Genomic DNA, 23,624 nt, shown 5'->3' with positions numbered 1-23,624 from the left:
GCCAGCATCCTAAGTGCTTATGGCAGATGTAACCATCAAAGGTCTCACATGCAGCATGCAATCCTTTCAATAGCCTCAAAAATGAACAATGGGAAGAGGCGCGAGAATGCTCGAGTCCAGTACTGGTATCCCGATGGGTTGCCATACTCTAGATCCGAGGCGGTTTCGTTTTCTAAGCGAGCTAGAAAGTTGGATTCTGGTTTAGGACGGTACATGCGAGTGAGATGTCTGTCTAGGGTGAATGGTGCTCTCTGGGTGTGGCCTCGTCAGTAGCTGGTGCGGGAACCCATCTTAGATAATTCAAGAAGGGCATTGATATCCTTCTGCAAAAGCCAGCATCTATGTTCTTCTCTGATCGACTTCTCGTGCTCGTTTAACTCTTCGTCGCTATCTGATGTCATCCGGGTCTCCTTTCGAACCGTCCACCGAGTGCGATGGCTATCGTCGAGACCTCCAGCTCTGAAGAGCTCGTTGTCGACAAGAGCAAGCTTGCCGTCCGGGAAATCGACGAATCCGCCGTTCTAGCACGCTACGGTGTCGAGAGACAAACCGACGGACTCATCAATTGGAAACGAGACTGCAAGACGCATCCCCGGAATTGGCCTCTCTCCAGAAAGGCGTTCGACACCGTGATCATCATCTTCTTTGAATTCTATACGTAAGGCTGCCCGTTGTTATATGCACCGGAGGATAGCCCGAACTAACATCGGTCAGCACCGTCATAAGCACAACTGGAGTATGTCACGTCCAAATCTTGCCCCGTCATAAGCAGAAGCGGCCCGCAGATCGGCAGAACCCGACGGCGTAGCAATATGCCCTGAAGCAGAATCCTCCGCTATATGCTTACTTCTCTGCACTGGAGCGCGATGTTTTCATTTCCAAAAGCCAGCGGGTTCGAAGCGGGATTGGGATCCAATTAGAGACATGCTAAACTTATTCTTGCACAGGCCGTTGCGGCTGCCGAAGCTGGGCCAGAGTACGGACTGAGCCGCCAAGCATCATTGGTTGGCTTCACCCTCATGTAAGATCGAGAGGCCTCGTATAGTACAGTGGGCTCGTAAACTCATGAGAAACAGGTATCAGCTTGGCCAAGCCGTCGCAGGCTTCTTGATACCTCCATTCTCGGAGCTCTACGGCCGTCGAATCCCCTACCTCGTATCCTGCGCCGCATTCTGCTTCTCCTGCCTTCTCACGGGCGTATCGCGTTCATCCTCGGCGGTGTACATCGGCCGCTTCATCGCAGGCCTCGCATCCGCCGTCCCGTCCGTGGTCATCGCCGGCAGCGTGGAGGACATGTTCAACACCAAGCGCCGGGTCTGGATCATCGTCCTGTGGAACGCCGGGGCCGTGATCGGGTTGTGCATGGGGCCCGTCTACGCCGCTTACATCTCAGACGCCCTCGGCTGGCGGTGGATCTTCAACAGCGCGGCCATCGTCACCGGAGCCTTGTCCGTTGCCCTCTTCGGGATCAGGGAGAGCAGGCCCAGCCTGTTGCTAGGCCGCATCATCCGAGATATCAGGAAAGAGACCGAGGTCCAGGATTTGAGCTGGCACAACCCGGACGAGGCGCCCGACTGGAGAGCTCTGGTGCAGATCAGCGTCGTCAGGCCGGCGAGGATATTGCTCACTGAGCCCCTGGTCATCATGGTCGCCCTCATCTCGGCGTCGTCCTGGAGCATGATCTATCTGTTCACGGAGGCGCTCACGATCGTCTACGTCTCACTCGGCTTTACCAGGACGCAAGCCTCACTGCCGTTCCTGGCCATCGCCGTGGGGGTTCTCTTCACCTTTCTGCCTCGCCTTTGGGATATGAAGGTCGTTCGGGACTGTCAGCGCAAGCAAGTCCCCGTCCAACCGTGAGATTCCGCATCGATTTCAGTCATTGACGAGGGGAAAAACAAGCTGACTGTTTCTTCCAGGGAAGACAAGATCATGGGCTTCGCCTTCGCAGCACCCGCCCAGGCCATCGGACTGGCATGGTTCGCGTGGACCATCCCACCTCTCGTCGGAGGCGTCCACTGGATCGTGCCCACGATGTCACTTGTTCTCGTCGGATTCGCCGCCAACGAGACGAGCCACACGCTGAGCGGGTACCTCGCGGATTCCTACCTGCTGTACTCGGCGTCGGCTTTCTCGGGGCTGGCCCTGGTGAGGGCGGTCGCGTCGGGTCTGATGCCGCTCGTGGCCCACGAGATGTACGGCGCAATGAATGCCAACTATGCCGGGACGGTTCTTGCGGGACTGGCGGCAGTGTTCTGCATAACGCCATGGATCTTCTTCCGGTTCAGCAAGCGGTTGAGACAGAGGAGCCCCTTTGCGAGGTTTAGTCTCGAGACGCATTACAGAACGAACGTCGAGGCGAACTGAGCTTCCGGTGTAATTATGCAAAGGAGCATAAAGAGACCAAAAAAAAGTGACGGCATTTGGAAGAGTTGTAGTTTGGTTGCTTATTTAATCGGCCATGTGACTCTGGAGAAGCGTTCGTCTTGCAAGTTTCAACAGGGTTGATAGCGGGAAATCACAGCAGCTTATTCAGTGGGAACCAGTGGAGAAGTTTGTGTTCGGGGTGGTTGCTTTGTTGCTGCGACGAACATGTGTTTGTGTGTGATGTGATGGATGCTGTTTGCATTTCTTGCACTTTCAGCTGAATCCTGGATCCGCCTCATTTAGCGAGCTGGATCCTGCGAGGCCAAACATTTTCGATGCAAGACGCTGAGAGAAGCTGAGTCGCAAGAATTCAGGTTGCATCTATTGGCAGTGAGGAACGCTTTGGCGGAGTCCGGACCATGCCCTTTGCGCGACCTGACTAAGACTGGACGGCATCTCATCTCGGGCCAGTGTCACATCTCGCATTCCCATGTTTCTGAAGCGTCACTCTCTCCGAGACATGCCTCAAACTCTCATTTCTTCTCTCCTCGATGCGCGCCTCGGGGGCTCCTTTGTTCAGACGGTCTTGCGCGCCAGCAAACATTCCCGACGGCCTTGTTGGTGTTTCCTCCTGTTTTCCCCCTTGAGGTGCCTTGATGGGCAGGGCAGGGAGACGGCAGCGCATAAAAATAGCAAATTTCAGGCAAATTTAGCGGCCGCGGACGCTATTATGTACGGGTTTGTTAATGAACAAGACCGTTGTCAGACCACCCAGGCACGGGGCACCCCACAAGTCGGTGACAATCCGCGGACGTCATCATCCTCGTCGAGCCCCTTCTTCGCTCCCAATTTCCGCACCTTTCAGAGGGGGGCCAGGCAAGGCGAGGCCCGGTTTTTCGAAGGATTCCTGACCAGCCTCCACAACCGGGTAACGCAACGGTCAGGTGGTGGTGTTTGTGTGTGCCTCTTGCAAAGCCTCCAACAACAGCGCACCACAAGACCGCAAGCCAGTGGTCCCCTTGACTGTAACATCAGGTAAGGTATGCAGCGATTCACAGATTGGGACCTTCCCGCTCCGCTGACGCCGTCCACCGCTTTCGGCAATAGCAGTGGAGGGTGACATGCTGATCCCCGCTGCTACCCGGGCTTGAATACAGATGAGGCAGGCAGGTATCTGGTATGGATAGGCAGGTACCTGAGGCCTGGAGTGCATCGACAGGCGACAGAGGTGAGACTGCAGAAGGGGCTGGTAGCGAATTAAAATGGTGGCATTTAGATGCAAGCAGGAACAAGCCTGAAATGTCAAAGCCCCGCGGCGATAGGAAAAAACCAAAGAAAAAAAGGAAAAAAGAAACCCAGAATACATGTTTGGGCTGAGTCGAGCAGGGCAAGAAGGTGCTAGCCCCTGCGCCTGCCGCGCCTACCCAATGACAAGGCCCGAAATTGAAGACCCAGCGCGGGTGGTGCCCAAGTATTTTGGCTTCCGCACGCCAATCCTCCCCTCTAAGCCGCCCATGTGAAGGGCGAAAAGTCACTCGCCGGCTGACTGGACCTGTCGTGGTTGGTTGGCTTCCGTGCGGGAACCACCTGGGCAGGTACCTGATTACAGGGGAAGCGCCGCAGGACAGGGTACTTTGTCTGCAGTGGTGGCCTGTCCCGTCCCATTCTCCCCTCCAGACCCCAGGCTCGGGTAAGGAAAGGCCTGGACGGGCAGCGTGGGCGGGCGGGCAAGGCGGGCTGAATTTTCTTGAATTTCTCCCGCCAGGCCCTGTTTCGACTTTCCTCCTTTCCCTTTTCCTCCCTTCAACACCACCATTTTGGTGAAGACAACCGTTTCCCACATTCACCACACTTACCCAGAAACCGACCGCCACCCAATGCATAATAAGAAAGATTCTTACGACAACTCCTGCTCATTCTTCCGCCGTCAGATGCGATATCCGAGCCACAAGAAGACCCAGCGAAACTACGAATCCGAGCCGCGCGCTGATCCCGAGCGACGACGAGGCACGCTCCTTGTGCTTCCCATTTAAACAACCCACGAAAGTGAAGACCACCGCCAGTTTCGGGCGCGAGCGGAGAGCCCCCGCGCGCCCCTCGTTTACGGGCAATATTCACTACTACAAGGAGCGACCTCCATAAAAAACCCTCAAAACCACCGGAACCATGATTGCCAAGGCGACGCCCGCACTCAACACGGTGCGCGGCTTCCAAAACACCCCCGTCACCTCCGGCGACGAGGACGACGACTATGGTGTTGGCGCCGTCTGCGCTACTCCTCCTCTCTCCGTCAAGTCGAAGCGCGCCGCTCGCCCCGGCCGCATCGACGACGTCGTCAGCGCCAACTGCAGCCCCGTCATGCGCGGCGCCTCTTCCCCGGCCGTGTCCGGCATCGCCAAGCTCCGCATGCAGATGGAGCCCCTCAGCCTCGACACCTCCTCTCGCACAAGCACCATGAGCACCGTCGTCACTCGCAACGGCCACGGCGAGAACGGCTTGGGTCTCCGCAGCGCTGCCATGAGCCGCACCGGAAGCAACGACGGGACCCAGAGTGAGGCCGGCAGCGAGCGCTCTGAGAGCGGCTCCACGAGCTATGAGATAAACTTGACGCACGACTACGTCGACGAGAGCGTGCGCGAGCGCACCGGCAACATCATTCCCATCGAGGGCGGCAACGCGCCTGCGCGCAAGATGACGGCTGGCGACTTTGAGCCTCTGCGCTGCCTGGGCAAGGGCACGTATGGAACTGTACTGTTGGTCAAGCAGCGCAACACCGGGCGTCTCTACGCCCAGAAGCAGTTCAAGAAGGCGTCCCTGACGGTGCACAAGAAGCTCATTGAGCAGACCAAGACAGAGCGTCAGATCCTCGAGTCGGTCAACCGACACCCCTTTGTCGTCAACCTGTACTACGCCTTCCAGGACCATGAGAAGCTGTACTTGATCCTCGAGTACGGACAGGGCGGCGAGCTTTTCACGCACCTCAACATGGAAAAGATGTTCGCCGAACCCGTCGCGGCCTTCTACATGGCGGAGATGCTTCTGGCCATCTCCTACCTGCACAGCAGCCTGGGCGTTGTCTACCGCGACCTGAAGCCGGAGAACTGCCTGCTAGATGCCGAGGGTCATCTACTGCTTACCGATTTTGGTCTGTCCAAGGTTGCCGTCGACCCCTCCGAGGATCACTGCAACTCCATGCTTGGCACCGTGGAGTACATGGCTCCAGAGGTGATTAATGGGCAGAAGTACGGCAAGGCCGTCGACTGGTGGTCTTTTGGCGCGCTTGGCTTCGATCTGATGACGGGCAACCCGCCGTTCCGCGGCGGAAACCACGCTAAGATCCAGCAGAACATTGTCAAGCAGAAGCTCGTCATGCCTTACTTCCTCAGCCCGGATGCGAAGGACCTCTTGACGCGCCTGCTCAAGAAGGACCCCAAGAAGCGCCTGGGCGCCAACATGCCCAAGGACCTGCAGATCATGAAGGGCCACCGCTTCTTCCGCAAGATCGACTGGAAGAAGCTTGCCGCCAGAGAGGTCGAGCCCCCTATCCAGCCGTTGATCACCGACCCGGAGCTGGCCGAGAATTTTGCGCCCGAGTTCACCGACCTGTCGCTGAGCCCTGTGGTAACCTCCAAAGACCACTGGAGCGCGTTGTCGGGTAAGGAGGACGACCCGTTCGGAGGCTTCAGCTACGTCGCGTCGAGCAGCCTGCTAGAGAGTCACGCGTTTAGATTCACTACAGAGGTCTAGAGAGACAGACAGAGACCTAGACAGGATGGACAGCACAGAGCAATGGCGTTTTTTCTTTTGGTGCGAGAATACACTTGTGCGCAGTGTTAGGATGGGAAAAGTTTGAGCAAACAACCGCGGCACAGGCCGGTCAGCATGGAATTATTTGAGACGACGCCCCCCTTTTGATTTAAACGCAGAGCCTCCGACCTTATAACCCGACTCGGCAGTGTGTATAATTCGAGGAAGGGGGTGTCTTTCGTCAAGAGCATCAGAAGACGTTTAAACTCGGGGAATAGTCCGTCTAATCACGGGCGTTAGATCAGTTGTTTTTCAGTTCAGTATCGTCATGGGAAATATATACGAGCTTTTGACTTTTCTTACGGTGAAAACCAGGCTTTTCCCTCATGCGCAAAATTGTTAAAGTCCTCCGTTGTTTCCATGGCCCCAAACACCCCTTTTCTTGTGGGCTATCCGTAGGTTCCATGACCCCGATGCTGGCTAGGGACTTCATTCAGGGCAGATCTGATGTCAACGAGGGGGAGTCTCTCCATGAACCGTCGGCTCCGGCCAACGGGCCAGCGAAGCGGCGGTCTTGCATAAGAAACGCATCTGGCCCAACTCTGTTCATCCTCCAACGACACTACGCTCACCGTGTCGGTGTCGGTGTCACCAAGCCACGACTTACTGGACGTGAATCCGAACGGCCCTTTTGTCTGAGAGGAACAACCCGGGCCCACGGCATCCGCGGTCAGATTTCCTCCCCCAAAGGACGTTGGAGCCGGATGATGACTTACCGTGCCGGCGGGCCGTCATCATCGTCGTCGTCGTCGTTTTCGGGGGGCTGTCTCGGTGAGCTCACCTTCCCTCCTCCCCCTTCGGTGTTCCGGTAGGCTTGCGGCGTCAGCTCGTATTTGACAAGTTCGGATTCTGCTGGGCTGACGACTCTGACGACTTGGAGAGGCGAAGCTCCAGAAGCAAACAAAACGGCGGCGCAGGCGCACGTTCGTTTCGTTCGGGCATTTCGGATCTTTTCCGTCCGTACCTTATGCATGAGGAAGGATTTCTTAACTTTTTGTCCTCCTCCCTCTCCGACTTGCCAAAGACTAGGAAGGGTCTTTCTCAATCTTAACCTTCCTCTTTCTTAATTTTCCAGTTGGTCTCGTGTTTCACGGGCTAGAGAAGTTATGCTTGATTATGCCTTGAGGTGACGATACGTGTACACTTGTTGGTGACTTCGGATGCATGAGCAAAATTGGCCAAGAGAGAGAGGCCTGCGCGGCGCATAGTTCTCAGTGGTGCCTCGTCTCTTGTCTCGTGATGACAACTACTTTTCAAAAGTTCCGGAGACAATTTGCATAGCTTGCTTACCAAACTGCTTTAGTTTTCTGCCTGACAAGAACAGCTGGCAAATTGTGAGCTTGGCGTTCATTTCCAGCACAGCGCACGGGGTATGTGCTGTGCTTCACGAATCACGAGTAATCCAAGGGGTGTAGTTAGAAAGATCTTCCCTCTCGGACAGCATCAAATAACCTTGACCAAGCCCTGACCGGTTCGCAAGGCTCCTTTTTGGATCCGGTGAGCTGGTAACGGGGTGTGCGGTTCCTGTGACGGCTCCTGCGGCGGCGTCTTTGAACGCTGTCGTCGTGCCGGTGTGCTGTCAAGCATCCAAAGAAGAAGGAGCAAGATGGAGGATGCGGAGAAACGGGAAATGCGGACCCCGGCAGCGTCTATTTGGCGGCGCCCATGTCCGAAGACCTGGGCTTGCCTTAGGATTCGGAACTGTTTTCGTTCCACTCGCGTGTAGTAGTTCCTAGGGCTTACTGGCGTTGCAAGGAAGCTTAAACGTCAAATTGACAGCTGCTCAGCCTCCCCCAAGTCTCGGTTGGGGATGGACTAGACTGAATTTCAATGATGGCGGCTGTGGAAGTGGATCAGCGCCGGGGTAACTCATGTTCGGCGCGGGACGACTGTTGCGCCTTGCCCAGCTAACAGCGTTACATCGGGACTGTTCACCCGACTCAGCATCCCGGGGTCAGACGGCAGCGTGCAATCTCTTTTCGGCAAGGCGAAGTCCCCGCGCGGCCCCACTCCGGCCGCCGTGGCCGGATTGACACATCGAGATCACTAGCGACGAGTCGGTTGCCGTCAAAGGGGGAACTGAATAGAGCGAGAGATCGTCGGGAGCAATTTGAGGCTTAGAATTTTGGGACGATCCCCAAGGGAAACTCGCAGCGAGTAGCCATCAGAACAGAGTCTTGAACCAACTCTATAGGGCTTGGCGGGAGCATCGAGATGAAGCGGGTGTTGAAGATGATGCGCAGTATGTCAACTGAACGAAAGATTGCCAAGTGTACAGAGGCGTAGAAGACCATTGGATCCCTCCCTCAACACGCCTCCAGGATAGGCCTGGGTGGCTCTGGGCGCTGGCATGCGGTCGTTGGAGGGGAAATCTTGGCGTCAAGGACAGCGCGGGGGGAACAACCCTGAGCCACTGACAGTGACGCAATTTCAAAGCTGCTTTCAGAAACTGATGTTGTTGAGGGTTCTTCGTGTCTTGGAGCTTCAATGTTTTGTGTGTTGTTTGCGCTCTGCTGGGAGATGCCTGAAGGCCCTGAACTTGTACGGCCCATCGGCAGAGCTTGGGCTTGCAGCTTTGACACGGCCCAGAGAAAAGTCAACCGGTATTCGCGTCCCTGAATCTGCGCAACAGAGCTTTGTCCTTTTGGACCTGGCAGACTGGGTTAGGCAGCTTGCTAGAATCGGTCTTTCTTCTGCCAAAGATCCGTATTACCGGACTGTGCGAGTCTTGACCCGGGTCGAGACATTACTATTCAGAGACACAGACGATTATCACAGTGGGCGTACGAATGCACATCGGATCGATATGCGTCATTACATTAGCCAAGAATGCAAAGAAAACGGGCAAGTTCCTGCGCAACGTCAGACGAATGGCAAGGAAGACACTTGGTGGTGCCAATGTCCCGAGCACCTGCAGTAAGATGGTTTCATGTTTCTGATGGCGTCAAGAGCGCGCGGGAGAAGCTCAGGCGGAATCCCACCGATAGAGGCAATGAGCTTCCTGCCTCTGGGCAACCTTGTGGGAAGATGGAACAGGGTCTAGAACGAAGAATGATGTGAAGGCTGGAGGGAAGGGAAAGCATTGCGCGGCCTGCGTTGGTGCTGATCGGCGCTTGTCCCATTGGTGCCGTGTTAGTTGGCGGTTTTGACAAATCGGGACGGGAGGACGGGTCGTTTGCTGGACGGTTTGATCGACGGACATTGCAGTTACCCAGATGTGGTGTGCACTTCCTGGCCGATATCAGAGAAGAATTGACTGAGATGTCCAAGTATTCACACGTGGGTTGGCGTTGGGATGGTTGCATTCCTCGGTCAGCGGTCGAGGTGTTGACCGACGACAGGGTATCAGTCAGGTAGTAGTGATGGTGGTGGGAGCGCTCGAGGCACCATGTCAAGTCCCTCCTCAGGCGCACATCGAGGAGGGTCCTGAGTGAGGCCTCTTTGGAATGAAAATAGAATTGGCTTGAGGGGAAGGCTCTTCAGCCAATGCCGTGGACCAGAGTAAGCGGTGAATTCGGGCTGAGATGCAGCATCGTCGCAGGGGATGGTGAAGCAGTGCCGAAGCCTGCGGCTGCCGTCAGATAAGCCCCTTCTTGGCGACAACGTGCCTCGTCATCATCAGCAGTGGAAGCGCAACATCCTTGGGGTGTAATACTTGGCGGTGGACGATAGGCCCCGCGATGGACTCTCGCCGTCTGCCGTGTGCAAGAGACCTCACGAGAAGCGTGAAGTTTTGCACTGCATTCCTGGGCATTCACTTTGCCGGTTCAAAGATGTTAGGGATGAGAGGTGTAGATGGTTTGTGTGTAAGCGGTTGCTTTGATGCGCCAGCAGCTCGGGAGATGTTGCAGGAAGGACAACCAGCCCAGCAGCAGTAGCACCGGGATGCTGATGGTGGTACCATTCGGCTTGTGGGCAGCAGCGTCCGTGTCCATCATCAGCTCAATGCAGGTGCAAGCCCGTGTGCCATGCTCCAAGTCCTGTGCCTCATGCGAAGTGTTCCTGCTCCTGCTCCGGCTCCTGCTGGGTGAGGTGATGCTGGGCGAGTGACTGCCCGGCGTTGACTCCCACAGCAGCGCATCAATGGCGATGGCATCCACTGGCCGCCCTACCCAGGTAGCACGGTAGGTATGAATAGGCCGCTTGTAGCTTGCCGTTAGTGGCCCGGAAGTGCGCTTATCACAGTGGCGGGAATGGCTGCTGCTGATCGGTACTCCGTCCACTACCTTCGCAGTGTGATGTTCCACGTTCCACATGTTTCGCTTCCTCTCGTTCGTCAAGACACTCCCACAAGCCCCCAAGCCAAGCATTCATCATGGAATGCTTGCGTACGCTTCACTTCGTCCACCTTCCATTGCTTCGTGTAGTGCTGTCCGATATCTCCAAAACAAATGTTTCTGACCAAGGCTTACGGCAGCAGAGACCCCAGACCGCCCGCAACGGCACCTTTTTACCTCCGGGAGGCTGAGTCTGAATGCCCAGCCCGCCAACTTCATTGGCCTCTTCACCCAGACTTTCGCTCGCTGGCATTGGCACTTTCCGCACTGGCATTGGCATCGCCAATTCAGCAAAGTACACAACCGCATATGCAGGGTATCGATGTCCATCACCACACGTCGTTTCGTTTCCAGTTTCTCTCTACTAAGCATCCCTTCGGCATCTCTGGGCCCCTACTCTACTATGTACCCTGCCCTACCACCACGCCCTCGCCGTGGTTCCTGTCCTCATTTCGTTAATAGAGTTCAGACCACTCACCATGTAGTCTACTAAGAACGCAGAAATCAGTCACTGCCCACGGTCCCAAAGAGGCCCCAGAACGTCGAGAAAAACGAGAGGTAGAAGCCCCTGCGAGCCCACTAGTCCCATCTGCGTAGAACTATGCTCTCTTGCCCTGGGATGCTCCCGGCCCCGGACCCTTCGTACCCATGCCTCCACGCCCCAAACGGCATCCCTTCGTTTGCTCAGTTTCTTCACATTGTTGACTGTTGCCTCTGCGGCGCGCATCACATTTGAACATTCGGATGATGCTGAGAGGATGAGTATTCCTCCGTCATGCTGATTGATGGCTGGGACAGAAGCTGCAGCAGCAGTGAGGCCCGGCCAAGCCCTGGATATTCGTAGGCGCATTCCCAGAGCGCCGGCTTGTCCCAGGGCCCTTCCTCACTTCCATTTTAGCATCCGGGGCTTGTAAACCCTTCGCCCAATCACCTTTCCCCCGATTCTGTCTGACACGCTAGAAAGGGTAGCAGCCCAGATCCAACCTAAGACACTGCAAGGAGCCAAAATAACGACCAGGGGCACCACCACTGTCCACTGACCAGCGTGCCTGGTTAGTCTCCCCGCCCATTTTTTAGGCTTCGTTGGCCCCGGGGGAACGTGTTGGACCGACCGGGTCCGTCGACGCGGGTCGCTATCTCCCCATGCCCATGACCAGTCACTTTTTGCACATTGTAACGCTGCCTGTCTGTATGCTGCTGTGTACAAACGGGCAGATCACCGTCGGACTGAGCCTATGACAACTTCTCGGCTTCGTGGCTGTGTCTAGCTAAGGTATGCCGGCCTACGTATGCTGATCTCTAGCCTTCTCCGAGAGCTGCTGCTGCTCACTGCTGCTGCTGCTGCCCTGGACGGTTGAAAGCTTGCCGTACAAGCTGTCCGCGGCTACCAAAGCTAGCTTCCGGCCTACTCAGCACTCACCAATTGCCAATCCGATAGAGCCTGGCGGTCCCAGCCCAGCCCAGCCCAGCTATCTTATGCGTGGGTTACAGGTCCTCCAGGGGTCATCCCCTGCGTGGCTTGACTGTCAGAGAAACAGAGAGAGTTGGCCCGCTGCCCGCACTCCCCCAAGCCAAGATTCGAGTGTGAGGCGAATGGGGGGAGAGACAAGAAGAACTGGGAGGGTAGCCAGGGACCGGGGGCCGACTCCCGGGAGCGAGACACGAAGGGCACAGGAAAAGAGATGACTTTGTGCTAGTGTATCGAAGTCGATGCCCATCTCTCTCTCCTCTCCTCCCAGCGCCAAGATTCCTGGGATGACGACGTGGGGAGCAACAAGCAGGTGCCATTAAACCCAAAATCCCATGGCAAAACGGTTGGCAGAAACCAAGACAACGCGCCCAAAAGGCAAAGCCACCACGGTTGTATCCCGTACCGCTGCGTCCTCCTCCTGCTAGCTGGCTAGCTACCCGACGCTTTGAACCTAGTACCGCACCGCACATCCTACTCTCAACGTGCCACGGAGCTGGGCTGCCGGCGCTCACCCGACATCTCTTCATAAGAACCCCGGAGCTCCCACCCCTTCGCTTCACCATCCGTTTCAATCTGCCGTGTTACTCCAACGACTAGCCCGGAGCCTCCCTGCATATCATATCAACGCACAAAGACGTATGTTACATTCCGGCCTGCTCTCTCTGATATAACTAGCACCTAGTCCCATAGACCACCCCGGGCTGTCCACGACTAACATTGCGTTCAGTCATCTCTTGAACCATCTAGACGAGCAAGACACACATCATCATGAAGGCCTTTACTGCCTCCGCCCTGGCTGCGGCTCTCTGTAAGCTCCCCTGCCACTTGGTTCCCTCATCGGCAACTAACAACTTCAGATGCGGCGACGGCGTCTGCCGACCCCGTCCAGGCGTGCCCCAACGACGTCTGCTTCAAGGTCGCGGTCCCCCAGGCCGCCGCCAGCTCTGGCTCCGGCAACCTGTACTTCCAGATGTCCGCCCCGACCAGCTACCAGTGGGTAGCCCTCGGCACCGGCTCGACCATGTCCAACTCCAACATGTTCATCATGTACACCGACGGCGCCGGCAACGTGACCATCAGCCCCCGCACCGCGCGCGGCCACAACATGCCCACCGTCTCCGACAATGGCGCGGCCCTGACCCTCCTCGGGGGCTCCGGCGTCTCGAACGGCAAGATGGTCGCCAACGTCCTCTGCACCAACTGCGCGTCTTGGAGCGGCGGCTCCATGTCCCTCAACTCGGCCAGCACCAACTGGATCGCGGCCTGGAAGTCCGGCAGCGCCATCAACTCGGCCAGCAACAGCCAGAGCATCCAGCAGCACGACGACCACTCGAGCTTCACCCTCGATCTCACCTCGGCGACCGTCTCGTCCGACAGCAACCCGTTCACCGGGGCCTCGACTGGCGGCAATGGAAGTGGCAGCGGAAGCAGCGGCGGCGGCTCCACCAGTGGTGGCAGCGGCGTTGTATTTAACGGTGGTGGTGGCAAGTCCGCCATTCTCCTCGCTCACGGCGTTATAATGTCGATCGTCTTTGTTGCTTTGTACCCTCTCGGCGCCATTCTCATGCCTCTGGTGGGCAAGTGGATGGCACACGCTGTCTGGCAGTCCGTCGCCTTCGCCCTGATGTGGGTTGGCTTCGGCACTGGTTATGCCTATGCCCGCGACAACGACTATGTGAGTTGCTTTCTCTTTTGTGAAACCCGGGAGACCGCGTCCCTTCCCATCCCGCGGACGGTCTCCCCTCCCGATGCTCCATCGTCGGGCCACTCTATCCTCCAAGCCCAGAACCGTAAGCTGATACGTGATGCTCTCGTAGTTGTTCAACAACACCCACACCCTCCTTGGTACTGCCGTCACCGCCCTGCTTGCCATCCAGCCGTTCCTCGGCTACGCTCATCACGCGTACTACAAGAAGTTCCAGGGCCGCGGCATCATCAGCCATGTCCACATCTGGTACGGCAGAGCATTGATGATTCTCGGCATCATCAACGGCGGCCTCGGTCTCCAGCTCGCCAACACGCCCACAAGATATGTCGTCGCCTACTCGGTCCCCGCAGCCATCCTGGGTGTCATGTGGCTCGGCGCCGGAGTCTGGGGCGAGATGCGCAGGACTCCTCGCATGAAGCAGGAGCACAGCCATGAGTCGTCCGAGTCGCAGCAGCGCATCCCCTACCGCCAAAAGAAATAGAGACCGGGCGACGTTGACCAGAACCCGCATACAACAGAGAAACAAAGACGGACACAGTGATTACACTCCTATTACAATATGTTGTTATTTGGGGTATGGCTGTATCGAGATACGCTTGTATCTCTTTAGATAATACCTATTGAGGCCTAAACCGCAAGTAATGCAGCTTGCGGTTTCTGGGTTTGATGTGTAGCTTGGAGTTTGACGGCGTTAGGTAGCGAGCCAGTCCCCCGATGATGACGGGGGAGGCTATGAATTCATGATCACTTGATCTTTCACTACACTTCACTAGACGTCGACCAGCGATGCCTGACTGAATGCAAGCAATACGGCGTAGAAGGCGTAGGTGAAGCGCCAACATCGGTTGACATGGGAAATCAGATGAAGAAGGTGGGATGATGACGACAAAAGCCAACGTCTGTGAGGTGTGAGGTCATGATGTAAGTGAGAAGACGATGAAGAAGGTCTCGGCACACTAGCCGGATCGCATGGAGCTTAGGCCGGGGAGATGGACCCAAACGTTGGTGTCGCGGGGGGCAGCCACGGAGGCTATGATGTCGGTGGACTGACGAAACCGTTTGCCAGCTTGCGAAGAAGCTGCCTGGCCAAAGAAAGTACGCCGTCAAGCGCTTGCTATGCCACGGGATCTAGAACCCAGCTGCTGCTGCAAGTAAAGCAGCTTTGCTGCATGAATTGGCGGTGGGAATCGCATCACGTGATGGCAGTCCACCGCCCACCATTCTTGCTCCTCGTTTCCCCGAGCCGCCAGTGCAGGTGGAGAGACAGGTGCTCCTTCCACCGAGCGGGCGGGAAAGAAAGACAGCGAAAATTTTCGGCCTGAGGCACCCACAAAGCCCAACCACAGCGGTGATCACTGCGTCGTCCAACCGGCTGGCCGCTGGCTCGTTCACTCTCCAGCTTTTTACGTCCCGTCCGTACAAAACCCTCAACCACCTCTGCCGTCCTCACCCCCCATCCGCCCCCCGGTGTCGTTCTCCTCCCCCAATTGAGCCAGCCACACCCACATTCAAGATGCTCGTCCAATTGTCCAGAGCTACCGTGAGTCTTTGCCTCTGTCCCCCGTTGATGATGTTGTTTTGCTGTCGCCCCAAGGAGGGGTGGTGCTGTCGCGGTCGCGCGGTCGGAAGGAAGTGGGAAGAGAAAAAACTGACGAGCATGACCAGCGCGCCGTTTCGGCTGTCACTCGGCTGGCGAGGCCCAGCGCCGTCCAGATGAGGGGATTCATTGCCCCCACGGTCTCGCGGAGAGGTTCGTAAATCCCTTTTCCGATTTTTCCTGTCCTTCGTCTTGTCGCAATTGCCCCGGGGAGATGCGGGACGATGGTTCGTTGCGGTTCTGGTCGGATTGCCGATGCGGCCAAGGGAGACCAAAGCTCCGAAGCTGAGTGGTCCGCGAGTGACGATATCGGTCATCGACTATCAACCAACAACATCGAAACCTGTCACTGTCCCACATCGAATCCAATACCGAAGGACGATGCCTTCAATGCACAACATCATCCATTCCCGACCTCCCTGTCGTCGCCCTCTTCAACCGCACCTGCACCCCGCCTTTGTCGTCGTCGATCATGCCTCGCTAACCCCGATACAGCCGACTTCGTCCAGGAGCTCTACCTCAAGGAGCTCAAGGCCTACAAGCCTGCCGCCGTCAAGGACTCCGATGCTCAGGGCCAGGTCCAGACCTTCTCCGTCCCCCAGACCCCCAAGTCCCCCGAGGAGACCGACCTCGCCGCCAGCCTGAAGGAGTACGAGAGCATGGCCGTCGAGGTTGAGGGCCAGGACGCCGCCGTCGCCGCTGGCGGCCAGCCCGTCCAGCACGACTGGCTCATGATCGAGGCGGACGAGGAGGAGCCTCACCACTAGATGTTGTCGTTTAAACGAATAAAACCAACCCTCGATCCGATATAAAAGGGGACCATCAAACTTTTTTACGTCCACCCCAACGATAAAATCTATACGTCAACCGACCCGAAAGACTTTCCTCGTCTTCTTTTTATCTATCCTCCCCCGATGAACAAGAAAAAGTGCTTTTCTCTGCGACTCGAAGAAGGCTTGGATTGTCTTTCACCTGCCGCTTGCCGACGGACCGATGGAACGGGGAGAGCGTTGCTATGTTTTGAAACGAGAGAAAGAGAGGAGTGAGACAACGTTAGGAAACGAAGAGGAGAGGAAGGGGAAAACGAAGGGAAGGTGTGCTGGGAGGTGGTAATCCCGTGTATATTGTCCAACTGAACCTCGCTGGCTAGGAAATGCTATCAGCATACACTCATTGCTTCTGTCCACGTCATACATGGTGCTGGTATCATTCTGTGCCGTCCGCCCAAGTTTTTGCTACCGATATCTTTGCATCGTCGGAGTTGACTGTCTGCCCCAAGACTGCCTCGAATTGCGTCTTGAGCACTTCACCCAGACATCAAAACACACCGGAGGGCATGTGGACCCGGAATCTTCCGGAACATCGTAGGAAATACAGTCGACACCCACAAACACCGACAACTCGACCGCCATGGACCAAGCCCAAGCATCGGGGGCATACGACAACCCCCGAATGTGTGCATAATCAGTCGTCGTCTTGCGAAGAGTCATTCTGAAGTGTACCGTCAATGCAAATACATCCATCTAGCAACGGAGACTATAAACACAGCTAACGCTTTCTGCTGCTACGGATCCACAGTCAACTTGTTTACGTTCATGCATTGTTGACCTGATTCATTTCCCGAGTTCCTGCACTAGACAGAGTCTGATGTCGTCTTGCAAAGCATTCTTAGAAAAGGGAACAGAGCCTCAACTCCTGTCTGGGAGATAAAAGTAGCAGTCAGTCCATGATCGATTTAGATTCACGCTGTCGTCTCGCTCTCCCGCACTCTAATTAGCAGCCGCAGCACACAAACACACATCATCCGCTACACAGGGCGCTCGCTCTCTCAGTCTTTTACGCAGGCAAAGATGGTCATAGGGAACGGTTTCTGTCTTTTAAGCTAATTAAGTTTATTACAGACAGACGGTGCTTTCGTGTTGCCTTCCCCCGTTCCCCGTTCCCCGGTCTCTCTTTTCTCTTTCTCTTCCTCTGTTTCTTTTTTTGAGATTGTGTCTGTTGCACGTCTCTCTCAAGTCTTCTCGAGTCAAAGCAGCAAAGAAACGCAGACTTCCCAGCTGGAATACGCAGCAGAGCCATGTAGATTTGGCTCCCAAATTTCTTTCGCCCACGTCCTCCCCATCACCCGAACTGCCTCGTTGAATTTTCGTTGGACCTCCCGGGGGAAAGCTCTGGAGTGAACCTCAAAACATGCATGCATGAAATGAAAGAGCAAGACGTCATGGAATGAAAGGGCGATTCAGAAACATTGCCAATGAAGAAAATAGGTCACCAATGTTTGAAAAACTGCCCCAGGTATCCAGAGTCTCAAGAAGCATAGTGTGTATAGGCGCTTCAATCAGCTTGGAAAGCAGCATTCTGAAGGCCGATCCAGGTTCTCCCTCCCCCGCCAATATTCATCGCTCTGCCCAAAACGCCATGTACCGAATACACCCTTAATTATCACATGCAAAGTTGACCGCCCTTATGCACTGAATCCATGAATGTTCGTTTTTGACTTCGTAATGACGACCGTATGTGTGTGTGTGTGCCCGCGCGCGCGCATTTGTTTGCAAAGGAAACAGGCTGTGTGATGAACTTTTTCTCGTCCTCAAAATAGAACCAAAAAGATGGAACGGCTGACCAAAGCAACAACACCCTTAGACGTCAAAGTGGCCACCTCCAACCATTTGCTCGTCGTTGGTGGTTGTCCGGACAATGCCACTCATCCGGTTGCCTCTTTGGTTCATGTCTTCCAGGTCGTCCCAGTCGTCATCCTGGTGGTGCGAGTCGCGCATCTCTTCGTCATCGTATCGGTCCTTATCTCGCATATGATCGTCAAGGGCGCTCTCGTCAACAAAGGTGAAGCCCTGGAAGTTGGCCTGCACAGATGGCGAAAGGGGCGTGGATGTGGCAAAGCCCCTTGAAAGGGCTGCTGCCCGCTCATTCAAAGAGCCGTTGTTGTCCAGTGCATTAGTGAACTCAGGGTCGAAGTAGGACACGTCGGTAGCAGAGGTCAATTTCGGCTTGAACGGCGGGGTGATGAGCTTCTTAGCCAGGAGCTCCCAGTCAATGTCGCCAAAGAATGGGTGACGCTTCAACTCTTCAGCATCATCTGTGGCACCCAGGCGGTGCTTGGGGTTTCTGTTGAGCAGCCCCTTGACGAAGTTGCGACCCTCCTGCGACAGAGTGTCCCTAGGGAAGCGGACCTTGCCGAATGCGATGTTCTTATACATCTGCTGGGTGTCCTCCGCGTAGAAGGGGCTCCATCCACAGCACATCTCGAAAACAAGAACACCCAGAGACCAAAAGTCGACCATCTTGGTGTATCCTGACTCGTCGAGCAGCACTTCAGGGGCGAGGTACTCCGTCGTGCCGCAAAACGTGTTGGTGGTGTCGTTCTTGGTCAGGTTCGCCTTGGATAGACCGAAATCACAGAGGGCAATGTGGCCGTTGGCGTCCAAGAGAATGTTCTCCGGCTTCAAGTCTCGGTAGACGATGTCGTTGTTGTGCAAGTGCTGGATGGCCAAGATAAGTTCTGCGATATAGAACTTGGCTCTTCGCTCATCGAACCTGCCCTCCTTTTGCAAGTGCCAGAACAACTCTCCTCCGGACATGTAGTCGGTCACCAGGTAGAGATCCGATGGTGTTTGGAAGGAGAATTTCAGACCCACGATGAAGGGTGAGTCTGACATGGCCGTCCGGACCAAAATGTTACGTTCGCCGACGGTATGGGCCACTTCTTTCTTCTGGACGATAACCTTCTTGGACAGGACCTTCATGGCGTAGATCCGTTCGGTATCCTTCTTGCGGACTTGGTAGACCTGCCCAAACGTTCCCTTTCCGATGAGCTTGAGAATCTGAAAGTCCTCAGGTCCGAAATGCTTCCTCTCCGTGCGGTGGTAGATGGCTTCGACATGGATGTCACCCGTCGGAGCGTTCTCGGCCATCGTGTCGGCGTGTCCCTTGAGCGCGTACCACCCACGAACCGGGTTATTAGAGTCCCTGTTCGCCTGGAAGTCGACATGGCCAAGGAATTCCTCTCCATTCGCGCTGTGATCATAGACCGAAATATCCACCAGCATGTTGGAGTCGACAACGTCACTAGCTTGGGTTAGTCCTGGGATCATGGAAAGATTGTGATGCCAACTTACAACTCTGCTTCGGCGTCCCACTTGGGGCTAGTGAAGAAAAGCTTAGACTTGTTGCGGAACGTGTTGTAATCGGAAATGCTGGTGTTGCTGCTTTGTCGGCTACGCATGGGGATGGACATCGCCGGCCGTCCAGAGTCGCTTCCTTGCCTCTGGATCGGAATACCTCCCATGGACGGCGGCGGCAGGTTCACATGCTCCTCTTCCTCCTCAACAGAACGCGGACCTCCTGAGATGAGCTCGCTTCTCTGGAAGACAGCGACCACGTAGGGGTCTCTGGCACGCCTCAAGCCCTTCGCCTCAATAATCTTGATCGTGAGCTTTCCCTTCGCTGCAGGCACTTGAGCACCGGTTGAGCCTCTGGGCGTTTGTGTACCACTAGGAGGAACCGTCTCATTACTGCTTCTTTTAGAGCCCGACCGCTCCTCAGAAGGCTGAGCAGCTGAAAGGGCTCGAGTGGGGGTTGGTGGTCCGCTCTTTATACCCGCGACTTGTGTTAGCTTCTTGAGCTGATCAAGTGAGGAAGAGTTGTCAAGGAAAGAGGTTTCCTGCGCTGAACCGATCTGGGAATGTGTGGGAGACATTGGTGTGATGTTGGGTTTGGGGAGACTGGGATTGGATATGTGATGAGCATGCACTACTGATGTAGTGACCATGCTTGAGGGTTGCGACATGAGGGTGAGACTGCGGCACTTGGTCGATGAGAAGTCTGATGGGTGTTTTTGGAGCAACGGTCGCGCAGATGAGGATGCAGCGGACCGTCCGTCCCCGTACCACAATGACAGACTTCTCGTGGGACGTCCCATGGACGACCTTCGTGATATCGGCGGAGTCGGGTACTGATGAGTTCCCGGCAATGCCTGTGCCTTGGATGCAGTGTGTTGTGACGGAGCTCGCGGCGCGGGACGGGGGAGTGATGATGACGGGGATATTTGTTCAGAATCGCCACAGGGCACAGCAACCACTGAGCTGACCTGAGAGGCCGTCCCTTCCTTCTCGACTTGCTCGGTTGAGGGACCGGAAAGAGACTGCCCTCGCATAGAATCCGACGCGACAGGGGCAGATACAGAATTGTGAATAGAATCTGTACGAACCTGGCCGAAGTAGCTCATGATGCCCGGCAGGCGTTTGTCATGGAGGTCGGGCTGAGGAGTCGCCACACCGGAGCGGGGCGTGTCAAAGCCGATTTGATCCGCTCCATCATCGTCAGCCGGAGCGGCAGCCCTGTTTCGGTGGTCAACAGTGAGGTTCATCATCGTTGGCGTTGGTATGAGCGCAAAAGCATGCAATCTGCGTTGCGGATATAACACAACAGAGAGGAGACGAGCGCGCTGGGTAACGGAGCGAAAAGCGGAGGCAAATTTGGAGGACGGAGCTAGCTCATGACGGCTGCCAAGCCCATGTCTGGTCTGGTAGGGACAAGCGCAGTGTTGGAGACAGGTACTCGGAAGTAATGGGAACGAAGCGGAGAATAAGAGAGGTTTTTGGACATGTATTGCTTATGACGGAAAAGGACGGGGAAATTTTTCGACCTTTTCGGCGCGGGTGGCCGCAAGGATGCCGTCGCAATAGCTACCCGGGTAGTGCGATTTGATGGGGATGATGCAAAGGACCAAACGAGAGTTGTCGAATAGGAAAATAGGCAATGTGGACTTTCGTTCCGAGAACGCCCCGTGTCGCGTTGACTTGAGCGTCTTTGATCACTAGTCAAGGCCTTGCTCCGGGGGTCTTGGTGAAGACGATGGCGGGGCAATGTGCTGGGCGGTCGCGGACATGGAGGGGGAGAGAGGGGGGTAAAGACGGATGAGGGGGAAGTGGAGGGGCAGAGAGGTTGGAGGATAGAAGGAGCCGGATGCTGACTGGTGAACGAAGGCAAATTGGTACCAATACAAAGCTGCCACTGAGACCAATGTCGCTACTGCCGTTGCCGCTGCCGCTGGGCATTGGGCGAGTCAGGCCTCAACTATGATAAGCCTCTTGCAGCACTGGTACTGGCACTGGCTCTTGCACAAGCGGCCCCGTCTCGGCTCCTCTATTTGCAATTCTTAGTCCTGTCGCCGCACTGGCGGCCGAACCAAAGGTTCAGGTGGGCGTGGCGGCATGGGGTAAAGGCACCACCGCACCACCGCACCGCACTGCAGGGCAGTTAAAGGTTGGTGAGGTAAGTGGTAGGCATGGCATGTAGGTAAGCAGGGGAAGGGTTGGGACGAGGGGTAATGCGGTGATTTGCATGTGCAAGAGACTGTATTTGGTCGTGAGGGGGACCTGGAAGCGTCGTATATCACACGCGACATGGCCCTCGCAGGAAAGCCAGCTGCAGACTACGACGCCCCCAAAGCCGTCAGGTAAGATTGACCGGCGCCATCAATCAGAACGGGCGCGGAGGAGGGTTATGAAGAGGCAAACCAGAACAGAAGGCGGGCTTAGACTAGATGCCGTAGTCAAGTTACCTTAGCTTGACGAGGAGCCGTGGCGGTAGGAACAACCAACACCAGAGACGCAAATGCAGAACCAGACTTGAGCAAAGACGTGAATGCGCCTGCTGGTCTCGCAGATTTGCTTGCATCCTCGGACGATTGTCCGGGATCGTCTGCGGTAGGCTGAAAGGGCCGTTGACGGCAGTCTGATGCCACCGGCACTAGCCAGATGGGGGAACTCCAGTCCTTCCCAAGCTCCAGGTGCGGGAACAAGCAATGGAGGTAGCAGTGGGTGGTGCGTGTCCCAAAAAGCTCCTCGTTCGCCAGTCACCCCTCCATCGCCACGCTTTTGGGTAGCATGTGTGTGCCGCGAAGACAAGCCGCAAGGAGGGGACAGCCTTTGAGATGGGAGGCTTATTATCAAGGGTCCAGTTCCAGGCCCAAGACCGACTCCGGCTTCAGACCAGGCACCGCAGCCGCGCTGTCATAAGAGAGAGCTTGCGAAAGCCCTCATGACGCACACTGCGGAGGGCCAGATAATGAAGAATTGCAGAGACGAAGACGTCTGCCTGCCGCCATGAAGAAACCCTTGTTGGATGCCACTTCCCCAGCTGGAGAGCAGTTACACAAACGGGGCAGGGGAGGGGAACCAATTAGGAAACGAAGAGCATGGCCGATATCAAGCGAAGGGCGGACGAAGAGCGTCACAACTCAGACTCAGACTGGTCTGAAGGAGGCAAACTAGCATCCTAGGATTGACCAAGCCAGCTTCAAAGGCAGGCAAGACCACTGGGCTGGTGGATGATGCTTTTCAGAACAGAAGGCTGAAAGGGTAATCTTTTTTGTGTGAAGACGAGAAACGCTGTGCAATGCGGCCGCAGCAAGGAGGGCCGAGGACTCTGGAGGACAAAGGCCGTGGCAGATGCAAAAAGCAGAGCGCGGGTGCGACACAGGTATCGAAATCCGCATAGATCGGTGTGTAGGGAAAGCAGGGCAAGGCAAGGCGGAAAATAAGAACGGAATGGAAAAGTGCACTCACTTGGGGGTTGGGCCTGACATCATCATTGCCTGGGTCGCCCGCTTCAACAAGTCGAAGCCACCGGTGCTCGTGTTTGCATGTGCGCCCTCGGAGCCAGACATGGTGGGCTGCTAGTCTGCTGCTGCTGGCTGTCGGGGAATCCTGTGATGGTGGTGAAAGCGTAGAAGGAAGGCCTAGTCGAGGCAGAGGCCCAGATCCGTGGTGGGCGTCAAAACAGGCCAAGATATCGCAGCGTTGTCGGATCGATTGGTCGACGAAGAAGTTGCGCGGCAGTCGTGTGTGGGTGGATGACTGTCGCGCAAATCGGCGGCGGGAGCAGAGATGGTGTTCGGTGGTTGAGAGTGAGAAGGAAGGCGACAGTTCGGCGGTGGTGCGTGGTGCGTGGGTGTTGTGATTTTTTGGAGTTGGAATTGGAGACTTTTTTTTTTCCTTCCCGAATAGCCAGGAGGGGTGAGAAGTCAGGAAGTGGGATGGAGTGGAAGTCGGCGACCGCCCACTGCCTGACGACGGTGAGGAGGGTGTTGACTGTGTGCGTCCCTGTCGTGGGTGGTGTGTGCGTGGGAGTGGATGCAGGTGGGTGGAGGGAAGAGGGGAAATCGCGAGTGAGTCCAGGTGAGGCCTGTCGTAGCCACCTCACCTCAGTCTCTTGTCTTGCGCTGTTGCGTGTTGGCTGCTCTGGACTGGCTGGCCGGTGCTAGGGACAGCAGTGCTGGGTGGCTTGCGGTGTAGGTACTTTGAGACGGAGCGCAGGTATTTTGACAGAGCCCAGATGCCTTGGCAAGGTGCAGGCGAATGGGAGAGGCGAAGTGTG

The 23,624-nt window shown here is 56.0% G+C and overlaps 5 protein-coding genes across 5 annotated transcripts; 4 read left to right on the top strand and 1 right to left on the bottom strand.

Moving 5' to 3' along the window:
* Positions 1-434: 434 nt before the first annotated feature.
* CGCS363_v000778 (putative transporter) lies at positions 435-2,367 on the top strand (the record flags this gene model as incomplete). Its single annotated transcript, XM_036632627.1, has 5 exons — positions 435-658; positions 715-736; positions 948-1,021; positions 1,077-1,856; positions 1,920-2,367. 5 exons carry the CDS (start codon positions 435-437, stop codon positions 2,365-2,367), a joined length of 1,548 nt encoding a protein of 515 aa, XP_036502294.1.
* A 2,166-nt stretch (positions 2,368-4,533) lies between these two features.
* psk1 (Serine/threonine-protein kinase psk1) lies at positions 4,534-6,114 on the top strand (the record flags this gene model as incomplete). Its single annotated transcript, XM_036632626.1, has 1 exon — positions 4,534-6,114. The coding sequence occupies one exon, from the start codon at positions 4,534-4,536 to the stop codon at positions 6,112-6,114; it is 1,581 nt and encodes a 526-aa protein (XP_036502293.1).
* A 6,576-nt stretch (positions 6,115-12,690) lies between these two features.
* On the top strand, positions 12,691-14,111 carry CDH-1-4 (Cellobiose dehydrogenase; the record flags this gene model as incomplete). Its single annotated transcript, XM_036632625.1, has 3 exons — positions 12,691-12,730; positions 12,780-13,597; positions 13,740-14,111. 3 exons carry the CDS (start codon positions 12,691-12,693, stop codon positions 14,109-14,111), a joined length of 1,230 nt encoding a protein of 409 aa, XP_036502292.1.
* Positions 14,112-15,143: 1,032 nt separating this feature from the next.
* Positions 15,144-15,994, top strand: CGCS363_v000775 (ATP synthase subunit H; the record flags this gene model as incomplete). The annotated part of the gene is made up of 3 exons (XM_036632624.1): positions 15,144-15,170; positions 15,296-15,380; positions 15,723-15,994. The coding sequence occupies 3 exons, from the start codon at positions 15,144-15,146 to the stop codon at positions 15,992-15,994; spliced, it is 384 nt and encodes a 127-aa protein (XP_036501344.1).
* Positions 15,995-17,866: 1,872 nt separating this feature from the next.
* On the bottom strand, positions 17,867-22,914 carry SCH9 (Serine/threonine-protein kinase SCH9; the record flags this gene model as incomplete). The annotated part of the gene is made up of 4 exons (XM_036632623.1): positions 17,867-19,310; positions 19,361-19,833; positions 20,452-20,581; positions 22,814-22,914. 4 exons carry the CDS (start codon positions 22,912-22,914, stop codon positions 17,867-17,869), a joined length of 2,148 nt encoding a protein of 715 aa, XP_036501343.1.
* Positions 22,915-23,624: the final 710 nt, after the last annotated feature.

This window comes from Colletotrichum siamense (genome assembly GCF_013390195.1).
Source record: "Colletotrichum siamense strain Cg363 chromosome Unknown KSG_Cg363_contig01, whole genome shotgun sequence".
Classification (NCBI taxonomy): domain Eukaryota; kingdom Fungi; phylum Ascomycota; class Sordariomycetes; order Glomerellales; family Glomerellaceae; genus Colletotrichum; species Colletotrichum siamense.
This window is presented reverse-complemented; position numbering and strand designations above follow the sequence as displayed.